This window comes from Perissodus microlepis, chromosome 7 (assembly GCF_051167445.1).
Source record: "Perissodus microlepis isolate ML-2025 ecotype Zambia chromosome 7, ASM5116744v1, whole genome shotgun sequence".
Taxonomy (NCBI): Eukaryota; Metazoa; Chordata; class Actinopteri; order Cichliformes; family Cichlidae; genus Perissodus; species Perissodus microlepis.
The window spans coordinates 26,347,002-26,367,647 of record NC_140467.1 but is presented as its reverse complement, the minus strand read 5'-3'; the positions used below and the strand labels follow the sequence as shown (position 1 = coordinate 26,367,647).

Below are 20,646 nucleotides of genomic sequence, written 5' to 3'. Positions count from 1 at the left end.
CGTAAATAGTCTGAGCTGTAGAGAATAAGCCAACAGGAATTGCAAATTATTGCAAATGCATTTAGCTGTGAGGCAAAGCAGCCACACATCAGTGGTGTGCAGATGTGTGTTAACATGTTAGCAGTCACCAGCAGCACGCGGTGACTTTTACAGAAAGGCAGTCAGCACATATAAAACTGTATTTTTGGAAAATTGTGCATAAAGTAAAATCAATTCAATTAATCAATTTAACATAAATAAATGTTTAAGGTCGATTCTGGTTTAAATACTTTATTTCTGTTTAATGTTCAGCATCATATTCTATAAATCACACGTTTGTACCACAAATCTATGAAAAAAATCTGATGTTCACGAGCTCAGAAACACGGGCCTTTTTATATATTATATTGTATATTAGTAACAAAAAATCCGCTGAATTAAAAGGCTTGAGCAGTGTGTGACATAGTTAACTATTAATATCTACAGGGAGAATTATGAATGAAAAATTCATCTCCTCATGCTAATTTGTGTCCATGCTTTGTCAGAAGTTTGATTCTAATTATTAACTCGATGCTGTAAAATTGGGGTAGAGTCGGTCATGACAGCTTGGATGACAGCAGCAGTCACGGAAAAACTTGCCTCTGTTTGGGAAGCGCAGATAGAGTAGTGATTCTGAGAGGAGGCCCACAGTTTATTTTCCAAAACCAGGACTGGGCTGTTTCAAACTGACAGCGAAAAATGTTTTGCAGTAAACTGGACTAATCAACAGAAGAACCTCAGGCACCGTTGCACTTTTCTGGTAAGTTAAATGTGTTTTTGGAAACTAATAATTAATTAATGTGCTACAGCTAATTAGCTGAGACCGTTGTCGGCTGTTGGGGAAAGCCGTGTTCAGTTATTGAATTTGTGCAAACAGTTGCATGTTTCTCTCTCCACATCTGTAAGAACAGTGACACCAGATTTGTTTTTTAAGTGTGGACTTCAGCAACCCGTTATTAATGGTGGATTTAATGCAGTTTTAACAGAAGATGAATTACTGAGAAAATTTAAGATATTCTCACTGCATTCAGCGTTCAGCCTGTAATATCAGTTCTTGCTGATATCCCAGTTTGTCAAAAACTGGTCAAAAACACAGCTGATGTCTACAAAATAAAAGAAACAGGATTGCATGGGCTCAAATTTTGGCCATAAATATTTTGTATTTGTAAATCAGAATGCGTAGTTGTGAACTGAGTTTTGTAACGTTGTAAACCAAAATATCAGAAAATTTTCTGCTCAATAAAGCACCCCCTCCGACAGCCAAACCCATGTGTTCTCTGATTGGATTGTTAAATTTGTGATTGACATGACATTGACCAATCAGCTGAAAGGAAGAAAAATTGGGTCAAAATTCATACTTGTGAGTTCAAACTCACACACAGCCGGGGAACTTGAGCGCAGAGTTTCACACGTAGTTTTTGCTTTGTATCTGTAACCAGACCTTAACAAAAAAAAAGGTGTCTTGTCTAAATAATTTTTTACAAACACAAATCTTTTTACACACAAATTCTCATCTATAGATGCACAAACATAAAATTTTCAGGTATTTTGGTTTACAAGGTTACAAAACTCACACAACTCTCACAACAACGCATTTGATTTACAACTACAAAATATTTACGACCACAATTTGAGCCCATACGATTGAAATAACCAAATCTAACATTTATGTGCTAATGCCAAATGGTAGCATTTGGTATGTTAAGTCCAAATTTGTTAAATTTTTCCATTAATGAAATTTTTAGCACTGACTCTTTGCATTTATCTATGTATTTGTTACAGAGTTTGTTTTAAGTACTCTGGTTAAAACGCAATCAGAATTATTCTTATTGAGGTTCTAATTTGAGTTCACCAAGTTACATGTGCAGTACTCTGCACCGCTTACTTTGACAGAAATAATATGAAGCATTAATGTATGTTGTCCAGTGCTGAGGCAGCCGATCAGAACACCGCTGATGCCGCCTCCTTATGTTATGTTTGTGTTCCTGCAGCAGCACGACTGAAACTGACTGGAAACCTGCGACATCATCTTTGTCGATCTCAATTTAAAAAGTACCAGCGAGTCAAAGGTAAAATATTATATTGTATAATTAATATATTGTATTGTTCTACTGTTATGCTGATGTCAGCACATCAATAGAACAATTAAACTGAAGAAATGTAAGGGAAGATTCCAGGGGCGTCAAAACAGGAAAGGTTTCAGCTTTGAGGGATAAACTTTAGAGTTGACAGTTTGTGATTATTCATTTCTCTTTGTGATTACAGGACTTGCAAACTTGGATTCAGACCTCTACCCCACCTTGTGACAACAGAGAAATCATCCTATATTCCCACTCTTAATGCTGCATACGTATTTAATATTAGAGTAAATTTTAAATTGATCCAAAATTAAATGATGAAAAAGTATAAAGACTAAATTACCTTATTGTGCAATGTGACGTGAAAGACAGACATCCATGTAACTATAAAGAAGCATAAAAAGTAACTCAGTTTGGTGTTTAGGAAAGCTGCTCATCTCACCAAATTACAAGGCAACTATTGTTGTAATTAGGTGCTGTCTAAGTAAAACTGAACTGAATGTAGTAAGCTGCATGAAGAGGGCACGACATTTTCTCTGACAGCATTAAATAAAACCTGATTAAAGATAAAAGGTCTTCAATTGTATTTTCAACTGAAAACTTTAATCTGTAATTCTTTCATTGTGTGTTTTGCTAATAGTGTATTATTTCCCATGAGTTTGAGTCTTATGTTAAAATCTAAAAATGACAACATTTAATTTCTAGATAATTCTGATATTTGCAGTAACTCTGGGCCTCAGTGTAAGCGTGCAGCTGATTTCATCTGTCCTAAATATGATAACAAAAACTAAGGAGTGGTGAATCATTCAAACATATAGACTAGGAGTGTAACACAGGTGTGTAGCATCGCTAACTAGCTAGCAACAAGCCTGTAGCAAAGTGTGTATGCTTTTTATCTAACTTTCGGCCCTCTCTCAATGGTGAGACCAAAAAAATCATTTGCTTGAGCTGCCAGTTAAGGTGGTTGAGACATCCATGACATGTTGCCTCCTGGGGGTCCCCAGGAGGCAACATAGTTATCAATGAAGTGGCTCAGGGATGGAGGAGAACCCTAGGCAGGCCCTCGACCTACTGGAGAAATCTCGGTTACCTCAGTAATGCCTTGGGTACCCCCTTGGAAGAGCTGGAGCTGGGGGTTGGAGGTTCGGAGGTCTGAGCATCTTTGCCTAGCTTGCAATGACCACATGACCATTCTTCCAGAAGCGCTTGTAAGGTCAGAAAGTGATATTGCACAAAAAGGCCTGACTGTGCTCTAATTTATCCCAAAGGTATTGTCCAAAAGTGGTGTTCAGGCCAGTCAAGTTTCGCACGTTAAACTCACTCATCCACGGTCTTTACAACATTGTTTTGTGAACTGGTGCGCAGTTGTGTTAGAACAGATGGAGGCCATCCAAACTATTCCCACAAAGTTGGAAACATGAAATTGTCAAAAAGTTCTTGGTATGTTGAATCCTTAAGAGTTCATTTCACTGGAACTAAAGTGCCGAGCCCGACTCCTGATTATTAGTTGTTTCAAAACCTTCACAAGTTTTAAATTTGCAGCCAATCGCAGAGCCAGCCTTCCTTCATTCAGTCTGTTGGTGTCACCAGCACCAATGCTGCTCCCCAAGAAGAACCGTCATCATCTAGTCCAACAGTAATGAATACAGCAGTGCAAAATTTAGTTCTCATTTGATCAGCTTACAGTTATTTTTAAAAATTATTTAAAGATAAATTATTTTAAAAATAACTATTTAAAGATAAGGTCTCCCATCTTCTTGTGGTAAATCGATTGGTTCACGTATAGTGCTTTTCTACTCCACTGCAGCACAATTTGGCAAGCTCATTTTTGCAATGTAAAATTCTTGATTAAATAAGAAGTTAATTTTCTTTTAAAAGCATATAATTTTTCACCGTTTGATTACTTTCCAGATGAAAAGATAAGACTTTTAAAGAGAGAAAATGCTTTAATGCAGCCTGGGCAGAAAAATAATCAAATCAGGAACGGTGACTGAACTTAAACCCTAATTTTTAAGTTTGTATTTTGTTGCATTTCCTCGAGGCTAAGCTACTTAGACTGAGTGAAAAACGTATTACTTTGGTATAATTGGGAGCCAGGATGTAGGAGGTTACAGGTTGCTTTCACAATAGAATGAATCAAATATTTGCATGACAGCTGCGTAATCATGGATGTGTTTTGGCTTTTGTCAAGTGTGTGAAAAACCTTTGGACTGTTTTTCTCTCTTAAATGGGAAGGTAATTACAGTCCTTGCCATTGTACAGAATTAAGTCAGCGGTGATCTCTCAGAGCAGATCTGAATATACGGGTCATTACTGTGTCAGAGCAATTTCCGCAAGTATTCTTGTAAGACTGGTAACTGAATAAAGCCACCCAGTGTGTGCATTTTACCAGCAGCATTTTGAATGTTTCTGTAAGTGAGGATTGCTCTTTAGGTGAGAAAAGGTGTGTTTGATTTTCCTGCAGCTGTGGCTTGTTGGTGGAAGGTGTGAAGGAAGATCATTTAATAAACATTACAAAGAAGGAACCTGATTTTTTTCCAACTCTTTGAAGTTCAAAGCAGAGCCCTGAACTCTGTCCTCGTATTCAGGACTTCACCAGTAAATTGGTGCCTTTGAATAAATAAATGTTTTACCCTCTTTGAGTTTTGCACTTTTGTTAGCACATGTCCTTTGACCTTACATTGTGGTGTTGTCAGCTGAATTAAAGCAAGGCATTTTAGATCTGTCAACAAGCAAACGGCTAACACATAAACTAATCTGAAGGTGAACACACAGGTATGAAAACCATAAACTGTTCTTGTTCAGAGTATCTGAAGCTAAATTAACATAGTATAGTTTTTATTAGTATCTTTTCAGGGGTATGGCTGCAACTGAAAAGAAAAATGTTTAAAGATGCTCCTCAGAGTATTTTCTTGGCCTTGTTGACTTCAAAAACAGACTTGAAAAAGCTTTCTCCAGGAATGTGCTCTAGCAGTCAAAGGTCACTTTATACATACTACAAAATCCAGTACACAGATCTTTACATGGTTTATTCATTTTAATGCTGCAAAGTCATGTACGTTTGCAATGTTTGCAGTGACTTTGTAAAATGTTGCATGTTTTATAAAGTCCTGTGCGTGTTTGTACATTGACCTACAAAAAATACAATGAATTACAATAGTTCAATTGTGAAGAAACAAAGGCATGAATAATCATTTCTAATTCCGATTCAGTAGAAAGAAAGGCCTGGAGGTGCCTGAGATGGAGGTATTCTCTGGAGAGAAGAGGAATAAAAATCAGTAGGAGCAAGGCAGAATACATGTGTATGAATAAAAAGGAGATAGTTGGACAGGTGAACATGCAAAGAGTCGATATAGTGAAGGCAGATGAGTTTAAACATTTGGGGTCAACCTTCCAAAGCAAGGGGCAGTACACAAGAGAGATGAACAGGAGATTCCAGGCAGGGTGGAGCAGGTGGAGACTTACAAGATAGTAGTGAGACCTGCTATGATCTGTGGTTTGAAAATGGTGGTGACACTAACAAAAAGCTAGGAGACAGAGCTGGAGGTGGTAGAGCTGAAAATGTCAAGGTTTTCCTTGGAAGTGGTCAGAATAGAAGGGATTAGAAATGAATACATCAGAGGAACGGCCTGAGGTTGAGCAAAATTCGAAAGGTAAGGCTGAGATGGTTTGGACATTTGCAGAAAAGGGATGATGGATATATTGAACAAAGGATGCTAAATATGGAGCTGCCAAGCAGGAGATGGAGAAGAAGAAAACCACACAGAAGATTGATGGTTGTAGTGAATGATATGAAGAGGACTAGTGTGACAGAGCAGGATACTAGTGATAGGGTGAAATGGAGTCACCCCTATCAAGTCAGGCAGTAACACTGAGGTAGTCATCTGATCTCAACCTAATATAGTATGTGTTTTGGTTGTTAAATACAAAAACTGGTGTTGTTCATCAGGTCTGGACTTCATGCACTCATAGAATGCAAATGATTTTGATCCAAATTATTTAAAATTGTTCAATTACTTTTGAATCTCTGACGATCAGCACTTTTAGAAAATGGCTGTAATTTCTAAATACTCAAATCAATGCTTATGTTAGCCCCCTTGAAACAAAGCGTTTCTGCATTTCAAAAACATCCTGAATAATTGATTTAAAATCTACTTTTGTCATTGTCCGGTGTTGAAGCAGCCAAACTGATAAATATTTAGAGCTGATAGTTTGGGCCTTCGACTTATCCCTAGCTATTGTTTTCTCTTCTCATAATTATCTTTGTCCTGTTTGGATGTTTCTGTTTCTTACAGCAATGGTACACTGACTCCATGAGGGCGATATGTGTTTGGCTCACTGATAGACTGGACCTGCAGCTGCACATGTATCAGCTGAAAACACTCATCAACATTGTTAAGGTAAATAAACGTGAAGTATGTAAGAGAGACCAAGCCTAACCATTTGATAGACAAAGATGTCCATTTTTTCAAAGGGATTGTTTGTCATTCAAAATGACCTATTGCGTTCAGTTACCACATTTTAAGCCATCTTTTCTTTAAAGTTTAAAAAAAATGGAGTGAATCACCCGAGACTGGCTCCATTCAATTAAAGGAACATCTTAGAATCTGGCTTATTTGTGCAAAAAGAGTCAGATCTGACAAAAAGGGAAAGGAAGAAATAATAAAGACAACTCGAGCCGCATTGACGTGTCCTTGTAAGTAGCAGTGTGAAGAGGCGGGGAGACGTGAAGGAAAAAAAAATGCTCAACTGTGGGCTGTTGTTGCTTCCAGCTCTCTTTGTCTTTTCATTGGTTGCTAATATACAGAGTTTAACTTGAAAGCAATGAGACAACGAATTATAATAGCCCTCATGTAAGGTGCAAACATTCTTCCTTGCATGCTATCGTCTGTCGCCCTGGTATGGCACATAAAAGACTGCACGTCCTTGGGCCTCAGTCTTCCTGTTTTTGTCCTTTCGAACAGTGAATGGCACACACCTTATCCTGCTTAATACATTCCAGAGATGGTTTATGTATTTTTTTTTTTCTATTCCTTCTCTTTTTATCTTCTTCTCACCTCAACAGAAGACCTATCATGACTTCAGGTTGCAGGGAGTCCAGGACAGCACACTGAACATCAAAAGCTATGAAACCATCTACAACAGGCTGACGATGGAGGAGGCTACTGTGGCTGTCAAGGCAGGTGATGGCCTACGGGGCATCAGCACGAGAGACAGTGATGTAGAGGATGACTAAACACACATCTGCACACAACCGGTTACTGCTTGATTATCATCCTCTGTAATGGACATTCGATTGCAGTCTGTGACACACTACTACACTTCACTAAGTAGTTCACACAAACCTGAAAGAATAGTTAACAGATTTTTTTCTTGTACTGTGGCTGAAATATTGCTGTGGTGTTTCAACAAGGACAAGTTATCAATTAGTGCTAGATTGCATTGGCCAGAGAGATGCTCTATTCTGCTGTAGTTGTTTTGCTAACAGCTCATCAACAACTGTTGACGCTCTTGGCATTCAGAAACCTCTAAGTTTTGGTTTTACATCTCCATGGTATTTTCTCCACTATTTCAGTTCTTGTCTGATTTACAATTATATACAATTTATTTCTATAACATAGTGATGCACAACATGTGCACATATGTTAGAATTCTTGAAATCAGTAAATAAAAAGACATAAATCTAAAGTAAATGTAGTGAGATGCAGTATTTTTTTCTGAAATGTAATAAGGTACAAAAGGGGTCAAATGGGTCACAAATTAGATGTACAAATAGACTCAAGGTCAGCTGGAGTTTTCAATGGTGGTTTGAGGGAAAGTATCTCAAAATGTTTAATCCTTTTGAGTCACACCAAGTGATAACGTACAAAACTTTCTATATTAATAATGTGCAAATTTGGCATATGGAGGGGAGGGCTAAACACAAAAAATACCTAATGAGAGCTTATCATTTCCTTATAGCTAAAAATTGGTTACTGATTCCCCCGTTTCCACTATATAGCCAAGTTTGAAACTATGGAGCTTTTTAGCCACTACTGATAAACCATCCTGGTAGGTATAGTTCACTGCAGGTAGCTGTACTATATAGTGTTTATATGTAATATAGAGTTTACACGCATTCACACAAATATGCAATATGAGATGCTATGAGTGTTTTCCAGTCCACCTCATGATAGAGCTAACAACACAATAACCAGTCGTAGCAAAGGAGGTGAGTCAGTCTGGCAACAGCCCAAGTTATGTTAACAATATTTAGTTGTTATGGGTGTATTTTAATAGACACCAGATCAAAACTGACTACAGTTCCAACCAGTCGTTCGTTATCCATCGATAACTCTGTTGTCACACCCTCCCCTCAGGTTAAGAGTCTTGGTGTCATCCTCGATAGCACTCTGTCCTTCACAGCACATATAAATAATATCACTCGGTCTTCCTACTTTCATCTCCGTAATATTAACCGTCTTCGTCCCTCACTCACACCACACAGTACTGCCATACTTGTCAATGCTCTTGTCACATCTTGTCTGGATTACTGTAATTCTCTTCTCTATGGTTTACCTCATAAATCCCTCCATAAACTGCAGTTGGTTCAAAATACAGCTGCTCGTATTATTTCCAGAACTAGATCCACTGAACATATAACACCTGTTCTTAAATAGCTCACCTCTGTGTCAATTTCAAGATCCTGCTTCTCACTTTCAAAGCGCTTCATAACCTTGCTCCTCCATATCTATCCGATCTTCTCCATACATACTCACCCCTTCGTACACTCCGCTCTTCTTCAGCTTCCCTTCTGTCAGTTCCACCTGCTCGCCTGACTAACATGGGACTCAGAGCCTTTAGTTGTTCTGCCCCGAGACTTTGGAATGCACTTCCACTTGCTCTACGGACCACACACTGTCTCACCACTTTTAAATCACTACTCAAAACCCATCTGTTTAGAATTGCATACACCTGATCTGTCTCAGGCCATTTTTACCTTGCTCAGTTTTTATATTTGCTTTTATACTTTTATGACTGTTTATGTCTAAATTTTATCTACCATGTTTGCTATATATACATTTTTCTTATGTTTTTTATGGTATTGTTTACGTGCTACTGTAAGGTGACCTTGAGGGTCTGAAAGGCGCACCTATAAATAAAATGTATTATTATTATTATTATTATTATTCTACTCTACATAGTCTTACTTCATTATAGGGCTGACTGTAGGCAAGGAGGTACAGTCACCCAATTGGAAGTATGGTGGTTCCATCCCTGGCTGCTCTAGCCTACATGCCAAAGTATCCTTGGGCAAGATACTCAACCCCAAGTTGCTCTCCGATTTTGGTCATCAGAGTATGAATGTGTGTGAATGATAGACAGAACGCACTAATGCATTAGATGTGACTATCAGTGCTTCCCAGATTCTCTGCTGTTTGATTTATGGACATACAGCCATGCTCTGGTGCAACTTTGTATAGTAAAGCTTAGCAATTGGAGGCGCTTTCTATTATGTCTTTGCTCATAGCTGTAGCCTAACGTTGGAAATGCCCTGTACCCCAGATTAAAACAAAATGTTTGCTAGTTATTTATTTCCTTCAGCCATTTGCTGCATTATACAGTACAACCTATAATGATTCTACTCACATGTAAAAATTGCTAAGCTAATAGCTAATTTCTCCCTTCATGGTAAGTGAATGGACACATTCAACTGGTACTGAAGTGATGCATTTTTAGGGGTGTGGCTACATGTAGATGCTGACAAAGGCACCTGTAGCTCGTCTTTGCTTAGGTTTCACATCAGCAAATTTAAGTTACTGATGTCTTGATGCATCATCCAGGTAAGGAAAACCCCAAAAGTTGTTTCTGTTCATCTGGACGTAGCATTTGTAGTTGACGATTTCATCACTCATCTAAGTGACTTCTTCAGTCTCAGCTGAATGCAGCTTTCCCCAACCTTATAAACAGTACATTTAGATAATGACTGAAACTGATCAGTGGATGTTGATCAATGGTTATGGCAATTTGTATATTAATGGTCAAGAAACTGATTTCACAGCCCAGTTTTCATCAGTAGTGTTAGTTTCAGTGGACCACTGAAATGACAATTGAACATTAACTTTCAAGTGATCAAGCTACTTAAGACTAATATGATCAAATGGGGTCATTTCATCATTGGGAAGGTCAATTGTGTCCAAGTTTCAACCACCAGGTGATCTTGCAGCATTTTGAGGTAGTCCTTCTTGTTCCATCCGCTTTGTGCACCAGTGCCATTGTACCAGTACCACTGGCAGCAGAATAGCCCCAGAATAATGGCATGCTTCAATGCCATCATACTCTTTAGCCCCAGAGCATGCTTGACAGTTGATACAGTATATTTAGTTTTGAAAGCCTCACAGTTACTCCTCCAAGTATACCTGTTATCATTCATATCATTGTGGCCAAATAGCTCTATTTGTTTCGTCTGGCCATAAACCTTTCTCCAGAAGGCATTTGGGTTGTGCATGTGGGCAGCTGCGAATTTTAGCAAATTCCAACTGTATATTTAACGTAGCTTTCCATTGTCCTTGCCACACCAATGAGCCAATTCCTGTTTAAAAAACAAAACAATATCATACATAATAATTTCCATACTTAAATGCTTATAAATTATGTTGTGCAATTTAAAATGTGATTTGTAGTCATCCTTCAAGAGCCAAGCTTCAATGTTTAAAGTTCATGTCAGAAGCTCTGCTACATACTGATTTCAGTGTATTCTTCAAATCAAATGTTTGCAATAATCTGCCAGTTAATTTAACCCTCTGATCATGTTTGTGTCGGTCCTAGTCCTGAGTCTTTTACCCAGCGGTTTAAATTGTAAGATATTTCGAGTTTTTCCTGTGAGCTCATGATTTGCTCTTTTGGATGTTGAGACCTAACTTATATCATAGCTCTTCATCTCTGTATCTACACCGAGTTCCAAATTATTATGCAAATTGTGTTTAAGTGTCATAAAGATTAAATATGTTGTTTTTCAATTAAACCCATGGATGGAATTGTGTCTCGGGGCTCTGTGGATCACTGAAATCAATCTCCGATACCTATGATCATTAGTTTGCCAGGTGAGCCCAATTAAAGGAAAAACCACTAGGAAAAACCGCATTATTAAGCAGACCACCATTTTCAAGCAATATAGGAAGGAAAAATGATCTCTCTGCTGCTGAAAAGCGTGAAATAGTTGAATGCCTTGGACACATAATGAAAACCTTAGATATTTCACGAAAATTTAAGCGTGATCACCATAATGTTAAGAGATTTGTGGCTGAGTCAGAGCACACACGGGTTTGTGCAGATAAAGGCACAATGATGAAGGTTTCTGCCAGACAAATACATCAGATTGAGAGAGCAGCTGCTAAAAGGCCATTACAAAGCAGCAAACACATATTTGAAGCTGCTGGTGCCTCTGGAGCCCTGCGAACACCAAGGTGTAGGATCCTCCAGAGACTTGTAGTTGTGCATAAACCTTATATTTGGCCACCCCTAACCAATGCTCACAAGCAGAAACGGCTGCAGTGGGCCCAGAACTACATGAAGACTAATTTTCAAACATTCTTGTTAACGGATGAGTGCAGCGCAACCCTGGATGGTCCAGATGGATGCAGTGGTGGATGGTTGGTGGACGGCCACCATGTCTCAACAGGGCTGCGTCGTCAGCAAAGAGGTGGTGGAGTCATTTTTTGAGCCGGAATCACGGGGAGAGAGCTGGTCGGCCCCTTTAGGGTCCCTGAAGGTGTGAAAAGGACCTCTGCAAAGTATGTGTAGTTTCTGACTGACCACTTTCTTCCATGGTAGAAAGAGAAGAACTGTGCCTTCTGCAACAAAATTACCTTCATGCAAGACAGTGTAAAATCTCATGCTGCAAGGAATACCTCTGCATCATTGGCTGAAATCAGCATAAAAGGAGAGGAACTCATGGTGTGATTCCCATTCTTCCCTGACTTCAATCCTATTAAGAACCTCTGGAGCATCCTCAAACAAAAAAATATGAGGGTGGGAGGCAGTTCACATCCAAACAGCAGCTCTGGGAGGATATTCTGACATCCTGCAAAGACATTCAAGCAGAAACTTTCCAAAAACTCACAAGTTCCATGGATGCAAGAATTGTGAAACTGCTATCAATTAAGGGGTCCTATGTTAATATGTAACTTGACCTGTTAAGATGCTTTTGATTGAAATGGCTTTTGATTTCACTAAAATTGATCTACTAATGCTGCAAATTCGACAAATGGCCATTTTCAATTCTCCACAACCTATAAAATGTTTTGACACTCTGTGTTCGTAATAATTTGGAACAGTGCATTTTAAGTTTTTTATTTTTGAAAACATACTGTTTTCATTGGGAGGTTTGTTCAGTAACATTTGAATTATACTCTAATGGTTGATGACTCGAATATTATGCCGACTGCCATTTGAATTGACTATTTAGGAAAAACAGAGAAAAATATTATTTGCATAATAATTTGGAACGCGGTGTAGTCCTTTCAGTATGATAGTGTTAGTCATGTCTCCATGTTTATCTCTGTCACTGTTATTCTGTTCACCTGTCTTGTTTTGCCCAGCTGTTGCCTCCCAAATTTTCTTGTGTGCAGTTGAGTCCTCATTGTTTTGTCCTCCCTTACATTTTTTTTTCCCTCAATGATTTGTGTATTTGGTATTTGATTAATTGTTCCTGGTTTCCATCTTGTTTGTTTTGTAAGTTCTTAAGTAATAAAGCTGGTATATTTCTGTTAAGTTTTTCTAAATTTTCCAGTTATTTTTAAATGCATGAAATATCAAAATATATATATAAAAATAGACTGAATTGACACGTAAAATGTAAGATAACATGTAAAACCTGTAACTGTGAATAACCTTAGAGACTCCTGGGGACAATTTGTTTAATTCCTTTTTTTTATTTTCATGCTATTTTGGCTGTACTGAGTGAATATAGCTAATATTTGCCAGAATATATGGATTTTTATTTTCTTTTATAATTGTTTTGTCAGTTCTTTAAATTGGCTTAAAATGGTTAAGCTACGCAAAAACTAAGCTACGCCACCTTTTATCCTGTGGCCAAAAAATACTGAAAAATATTGTAAATACAATTTTTGATCCCACATTTATCTTGACATCAACAAATGCATTTCTTTATGTTAAGCAGTTTATGCGGCCATGGTTAGAAGTATGAGCAGTAGTGCAGGATCAGTCATTTTGGAGATGCCAAGACTTTAGAGCACACAGGAGGCTCTGGAAATAATCATGCACTATGAGTGTAAAGATGGCACCTCATCCTCCTCTGAGGACTCTGAGGCTGATATGAAGGAGGCTTCAGAGGTTGAAACAGATCAGCTGGAGTCCAACTCTGACTCATCTGAAGGTGAGAGTGGAGTGGAGAGGAGATGGTTGAAACAGTGAGTGGATGGACTTTTCCATCTCCATATTTTGTTCTCCCAGAAAGACTGCTATGTCCCAGCAGCCAGAGGTTTGATCCCAGAACCTACACACCATGGAACAATCTGTGCACTATTGCTGATGGATGACACTCAAACTGTGGCCATGACAAACCTGCATGGGAAACACTCAGCAGCTTATGTTGACACACATGGAGGGCAGGCTTGCATAGGGACGCTCATTTTGGACAATGTTTACAGGTCAAAAAAATCTAATCAATTCAAGTCTGCAGCGTGCCACTGCAATCCCCTCTCGTCAGCAAATGTAAGGGCAGTGTGACTTTTGCACTGATAGAAAGAGAAGAGCTGGCAGCACCATGTGTGAACCTTACATGCAAAAACCACAGCCTGTCCAGCCTCTGCCTGGAGTCCCTGTTCTTTAAAGGGTTCAAATCCAAAAGCTATAATTAATATTTGATATTTATATTTCAGGCTGACGTACTGTTAAAAGACTGTGTCATTTAAAGTGGAAAATCTTTGTGGGAAGGTGGCATTTTTTTTCTGCTAGGTCCTTGAGTGTCAGTTTTTGTAAAAAAAATAAAAATAAAAATAAAATAAAAATTTTACACTGTAGAAAAAATAAAAATGCATGGATAATCATGTACTCCTTAAATATATTTTATCAAAATCATTTTGTTGTAGTGAAGCTATTTAAGCATACTGGTCTTTAAAGGGTTAAAATGAAAAAACGTAATTAACATTTAATATTTATTGTTCAGACTGAAGTAGTTTTAAAAGAGTTATTTAAATTGGACAAATACAGCATTTTTGGGGAATGTGGCTTTTTTTTTTTTTTTTTTTTGTCCTATTGATTTTGAAGGATTATATAAGGGATAAAAAAAATGGAAAATTGAAGGATTTTCCAGATAACAATTCATATGACTAGTTATGGAACACAAAATATTAAAGAATAAAGGGGTAAATGAGAAACAATTTTGAGTTTTAAACAGAACTGAGGTGTGTCATGTGGGAACTCTGCAGTGCAAAGTCGAAAGTGCATAATTTTCATATCTGACAGGTTATAAAGTTGCATGAAGTCCATGTCTGTAGACCTCTGAGACTGAATTGTTCTGGGAAGGGATAGAGAAAAACTTTCTGGAACATTGAAGGTCCCAATGAATACAGTGGCCTCCATCATCCATAAATGGAAAAAGAAGAACCAGGAATTCTTCCCAGAGCTGGCTACCTGGCCGATCTGACTGATTGGGGTAGAAAGCCGGAGAGGTGACCAAGAACCTGTTGGATCCCAATGGTGACTTTGACAGAGCTCCAGTATTGCTTTGTGGAGAAAGAAGAACCTAACGTACCCTAAGCACACAGCCAAGATGACAAAGGAGTGGCTTCAGAACCACTTTGTGAATGTTCTTGATTGGCCCAGAAGCCACACTTGAATCCAGCTGAACATCTTTGGAGAGATCTGAAAATTGCTGTTCACTAAGGCTCCCTTTTCAAACTGATGGAGGTTGAGAGGTTCTGCAAAGAATAATTGGCATTTAGGAACGTGGTGGGTAGCCGAAAACGTAATATGTTGACGATTTGTCACCTAGCGTAAAATGTTACGCTTTGGGAGTGAGAACGTGTTGCTAAAAAATGGGTTTGCCAAGCTTGTAGTGTCATACTAACAAACACACGAGCCTAAAGAAATGCTGTAAAAAGTACTCCAAAAAGTGTTGAGCTGTGAATACTTACTGTACATGTTATGGTTTTGTTTTTTAATTTTAATAAATTTGCAAGATTTTCAATGATTTTGTTCACTTTGTGATTATTGGGTATAGTGACCAAAATGACCAGAACTAAGAAAAGTGATATCAATGTTTTTGAGGAACTAAACTACTGCCATAAAATATACTACAATGTAAAATGGATGACTTGGAAAACTGGAGTTGCTGTTCAAATATTTGATTGGGCTCTCTCTCTCGGAGGAAGGGCAAGGTGCTGATTGGTGTACTTTCTTCAAAAAGTGGCTCCATGAGGACTTAGTGATTATATCAGCATGCAGAATTGGTAGTGGAGCTAAAGTTGAGATATGGTCTCCTGCCACCTGGGGTTGTGATAGTGAAATTTCTGGACTATGCAGACAAACTACGAGTCATGAAAGCCACAAGTGAAAGGGAACAAATACTCCATGACAGCCAGAGAGCCCCAGCCTCCCCTGATGCATCTGTTGACTTGCAAATGTGGAGTGTGGAATATGGAATAGCTCATCTTGTGAAAATTTTGGAGACGTTCAAGAGGAACCAGCCACATCTTCACACAGCACTGGAAGCAGAGCTTGTACACAAACTGAAAACCTTTGGTTCTTGGTAAAGGTGAAGTCTGACAAAACATTCTGACTAATGACAGTATATATCTGGCAAATGTTACCTTCTGTTTTGAAAAGGCATCTTATTACTCGCTTGATGGTAGCCTTAAAGACTGATAAACTGAGTATAAATCAATTAATAACTTGGAGTGTTTGGCTGCAACAGCTAAAACTATGTGGAATTTTGGTTTGTTTAGCATCACTTACTGTGATGATGACAGGGGAACACCAGTTAGGCTGTTGTTTAAAGCCTTTTGGATACATTTGTTATAGGAGGGAAGGGTGTATTTCACTTGGGGAAATAAATTGAGTTATATTTTCATTCTTCAAAGGCAAATCATTTTTGTTTTCTTTTTTGTTACCAGCCTTTTCAAATGAGCTCATCTTTATTTATTATTTTTTTTAATTTAACCCAACATCACAGCAAAGCATGTAAAAGACAAGCTGGTCAACCATGTGGATGTCATGCTTTGTCTCACGTAAGCGTGAAATGGACGTGCATGCAGAAGTTAGAGTAAGCTGAGTTCCATCAGTGGGCAATGTTTTATTTCAAGCCAAAATGAAAACAAGCATTTAAAGAGACATTACTAACACATTTACATGTAAATTCACTTGCCATCTAGCTTAATCTTACCTAAGAAGGAGCCTGGAATGTACTTCATACCTTTCCTGGTCAGCAACATTTTTGCTCAAATATATTATCTCCCCCTCCTGGTATGCAACTTCTGCATGTGTGCATTTCGCACCTAAAAGAGGCAAAGTGTAACATCCACACAATGAACCAGTGTGTCTATTACAAGCTTTGCCCTGTTGATTAATTACAAGGTCATATGTCCTCTGAACTTTAGTTTACCTCTTGGAATGTAAACGACTAAAGCAAGTCATGAGTAGAATAAGACGATGGAAAGCTAAAATAATCCATGGATAACTGTGGCCACACACACACACACACACACTGGGAGTGGAAACGCCTCAGAAACATGAACAGCTAAAAATAATCACAGATGATGAAACAAAGAAAGTAAAACTAAATACAAGGCGCAAAAAGAAAACAACTAGCAAAATAACACAGAAACTAACATGACTCAACAAGATACAAGGGAAGAAAAGGGTAGCACGAAACTGAAAATCTCTAACCACATGAGTCTACTTCTAAATGTACCAAAACTAACAAAGACAGTTAAATATAATACTGAGAAAACTAATAATTTTTATAATATTTTCTGCTTGACTATCTCCAATTTGCATAAAAAATTTATGGTACCAACTTTGAACACAGGAAAGGAGCCTGACAGCTGAAGGCTCTTCCTCCCATGGTACTTTTAGAAAGTCCATGCTTCACAGTGGGACCATGCATATAAAGACCATCCGTGCACCCTTTCTTGCAAAGACATGGCGGGTGGAACCAAAGATCTCAAATTTGGACTCATCAGACCAAAGCACAGATTTCCACTGGTCTAATGGCCCAAACAAATCTCTTCTGCTTATTGCTTTTCCTTAGTAGTGGTTTCTTAGCAGCTATTTGACCATAAAGGCCTGATTCGTGCAGTCTCCTCTGAACAGTTGATGTAGAGATGAGTCTGCTCCTGGCACTCTGTGTGGCATTTATCCGGGCTCTAATCTGAGGTGCTGTTGACTTGTGATTTCTGAGTCTGGTGAATTTATCCTCAGCAGCAGAGATGACTCTTGGTCTTCCTTTCCTGAGGCGGTCCTCGTATGAGCCAGTTTCGTTGTAGCGCTTGATGATTTTTGCAACTGCACTTGGGGACACATTCGAAGTTGCAGCAATTTTGACTGACCTTCAGTTCTTAAAGTAATGATGGATTTTCATTTCTCTTTACTTATATTATGGGAAGAACCAATCAGCTAAATTCTAACAGTTGTTAAATGGGGCTGTCAGCTGTGGACCATCCTGACTTTTACACAACACAACTGAGAAGCCAAGAAATTCCACAAATGAACGCTGACAAGTCACACCTGTGAAGTGAAACCATTTTAGCTGACTACATCATGAAGCTTACTGAGCGAAGGCCAAGGGTTTGTAGCGCTGTCAACAAAGCAGGGGGTGGCTACTTTCAGGAATTTAACATATCAGACATATTTAGAGTCATTTATCAATATTTTCTTTGCTACATAATTCCATATATCTTGATATGTCTTCGGTTTGTATCTACAATGTAGAAAGTAGTAAAAATAAAGAAAAACCGAATGTGAAGGTGTTTAGACTTGTGTGTGTGTGTGTGTGTGTGTGTGTGTGTGTGTGTGTGTGGACGGGTATTAACATCTTCGTGGGGACAAAAAATTGGTAGTTTACTATACTTGTGGGGACAAACAGCCCTCGTGGGGACCAAAATCCCGGTCCCCACAAGTTTGAAGGCGTTTTTGAGACTCAAAATGTGGTTTTAGTGTCAGGGTTGCAATTAGGTTATGGTTAGGTATGTGTGTGTTTGTGTAATTTAATGTTTGTTTTCAGTTTCAGGGAAAATCATCTAAAATCTGAGAAACAGTGTTGGATATGTAGCATCTTTATTCAATAGGTAACTAACACAACAAGCATGGTGGAGATCTGAGTCATTTCCAGACAGACCAGAAAGGTTTTTTTTTTTAAATCTAAGGATTAATTTCTTTTTTGTAATAAAATCTTCAGTAATGCCTAACAACTAAAAACTCACAAAACATTTATCAGTCACATAAAAATCAATAAGACAATCTGAGTCAGCAGACGATAGGACACACATTCTCCAGGTCACTAATATCATGATAATTCTTAACAAAATTCATGGTCTTGTTTATATTATGTTCTCATTTAAAATTTATTAAATAAAAAAAAAATCTTAAAATATTTTCAAAATAAATCTGTCACCGATTAATCAAAAGAAGTACCATTAAATCAACAAGACTTTGACTTTCATTTTATTGGCATTCTGTTCAGAAATTGGTAAAGACAAATACTTTCTCCTGTAACTGTTTGAGGGGGATAAAATAAAACAAGTAGAACAGGTTTGGAGTTCTACTTCTAAAGTTCTAAAGTTATTATTTTAAAAAATACATTTAGTTGCGCAGTATGAAATAAAGTTAAGAGAAATTAATATTTCAAGAACAAAATGTAAGAACTGAATTAACAGGGGAAAAAAATAACACCGCGAAAATCCAGGGTAGGTTGGCAGAATAACCTACTCCTTATGATGACACTCATAATTATTTTTAAAAGTATTGTTTATTAGTTCAGTTCAAAATATGAAGTGGTGAAAAGTCAGTTTACACAGAAGCAGCGTCTATGCGGCGCTAACACGACAGTGGTGTATTAGAGGCTCTGGCATAAGAAGCCTTTATGGGCAAAAAAATCAATGAAACAACAACAATAATTTATAATAATTGTTATTAATATTGCTATTAATATTATGGCTAATTATTTAGACGTAAATGTAATTAACTGACAGACATCACAATATTTTGAAGTGATTTAACGTGTTGCTTAATGAAAATGATATTAAAAATTGGAATAAAATCATCATAATAACTCTCAGAACGTGACTTATAATATAATTAATAAGTCTTGCGGTGTTTCTAGCAAAAAGAAGCAAAAAGGAAAACTTGGCTAAATAGAGTAAAACTGCTGCTGTGATCTTTCAGTATATGACAAGAGACGTGGCCTGACGCTCAGATGTGAAGATCTTAGTAATTAATGTAAGTATAACTGTGTGTGTGTGTGTGTGTGTGTGTGTGTGTGTGTGTGTGTGTGTGTGTGTGAGTGAAAAATACAACAATGTGGGAACATTTCTAATTTTTAGGATATTTAGTGGGGGGGGTGACGCACACCCAACATTATACGCTTATAGTACTATTACTACTATTATTATTATAGCTTCAATTAAGCTGAAATGATAAGTTGTCTAATACTTCTATGACATAAAAGCAACGAAACTCGGCTGGGCAGATTAAAACTGGTGCTGTAAGGCTTTAGTAGATAAGTGAGGAGAGACGTGGCCTCACGTTAACACTGCAATGTCTCTTGCTTCAATAATGGGCGCATAATTTATTTTATCACACTTTTATTACGTGTAAACGAATACTTGATTTGTTGAGCCTCTGTGACCCCTGACTCATTAAAAACCATCGTCCAAGAACACACAAACATTCAACTTCCATCTAATTCCCTCATTATTTAAAACAGTTTGACTTAAAAACAAAACAAAACATTATTACATTAAGCCAACTGAGAGACACTGAAGAAGAAAAAAAAATGCGTGTACTATACTAATAGTCAACCAACACAAATACCTTGTTAACCTTTTCTTTTCTGATGTGACTGTGTTCACTCTAATTTCTGCTGTCGCTCCCTGGGCCCTCGACGGTCACTTTTATTTCTCTTCATCTTTTGTTCAAACCCTTGAAGGGCAAATTCAGCTCAGTCCACTCCGAACTTGCCCATTCACTCTCTGCCTCCATCACTGACAGGATGGAGCTATTGTTGTGGGTTCGTGCGCCATTGGTTTCATTCATTCATCCTGTGGAATTTGCGCTTCAGCCCACCGGCTCTGTGCTTTGTGGATAAAAGAGTGGGGAGAGTGAGCATTTTCACTGCAGATTTCTGTCCATCTCTTTGTCTCGAGTAGTCGCTTTTTTCCAAACCGCTTTTCAACATTTAAAAATCTGGTGCGTAAAAGAAAAAAAATGGCGCTTTGAGTTAAAGTTGTTGATTTCTAAACCCATCCAGACTGACATCAATGACATCAAATCCATTTTCTGCTCAATATCTCGATCTGTTTTCTGTTTTGAATTCAACTACATGACATGT

The 20,646-nt window shown here is 37.9% G+C and overlaps 1 protein-coding gene across 1 annotated transcript in view; it reads left to right on the top strand.

Moving 5' to 3' along the window:
• Positions 1-12,848, top strand: part of cadps2 (Ca++-dependent secretion activator 2) — a 180,617-nt gene extending 167,769 nt beyond the window's left edge. Inside the window, exons 26-27 of the mRNA XM_084934412.1 lie at positions 6,392-6,496; positions 7,162-12,848. Of these exons, the coding sequence (XP_084790538.1) occupies positions 6,392-6,496; positions 7,162-7,332 (276 nt within the window). The 3' untranslated portion in view covers positions 7,333-12,848. The remainder of the gene's footprint in view (positions 1-6,391; positions 6,497-7,161) is intronic.
• Positions 12,849-20,646: the final 7,798 nt, after the last annotated feature.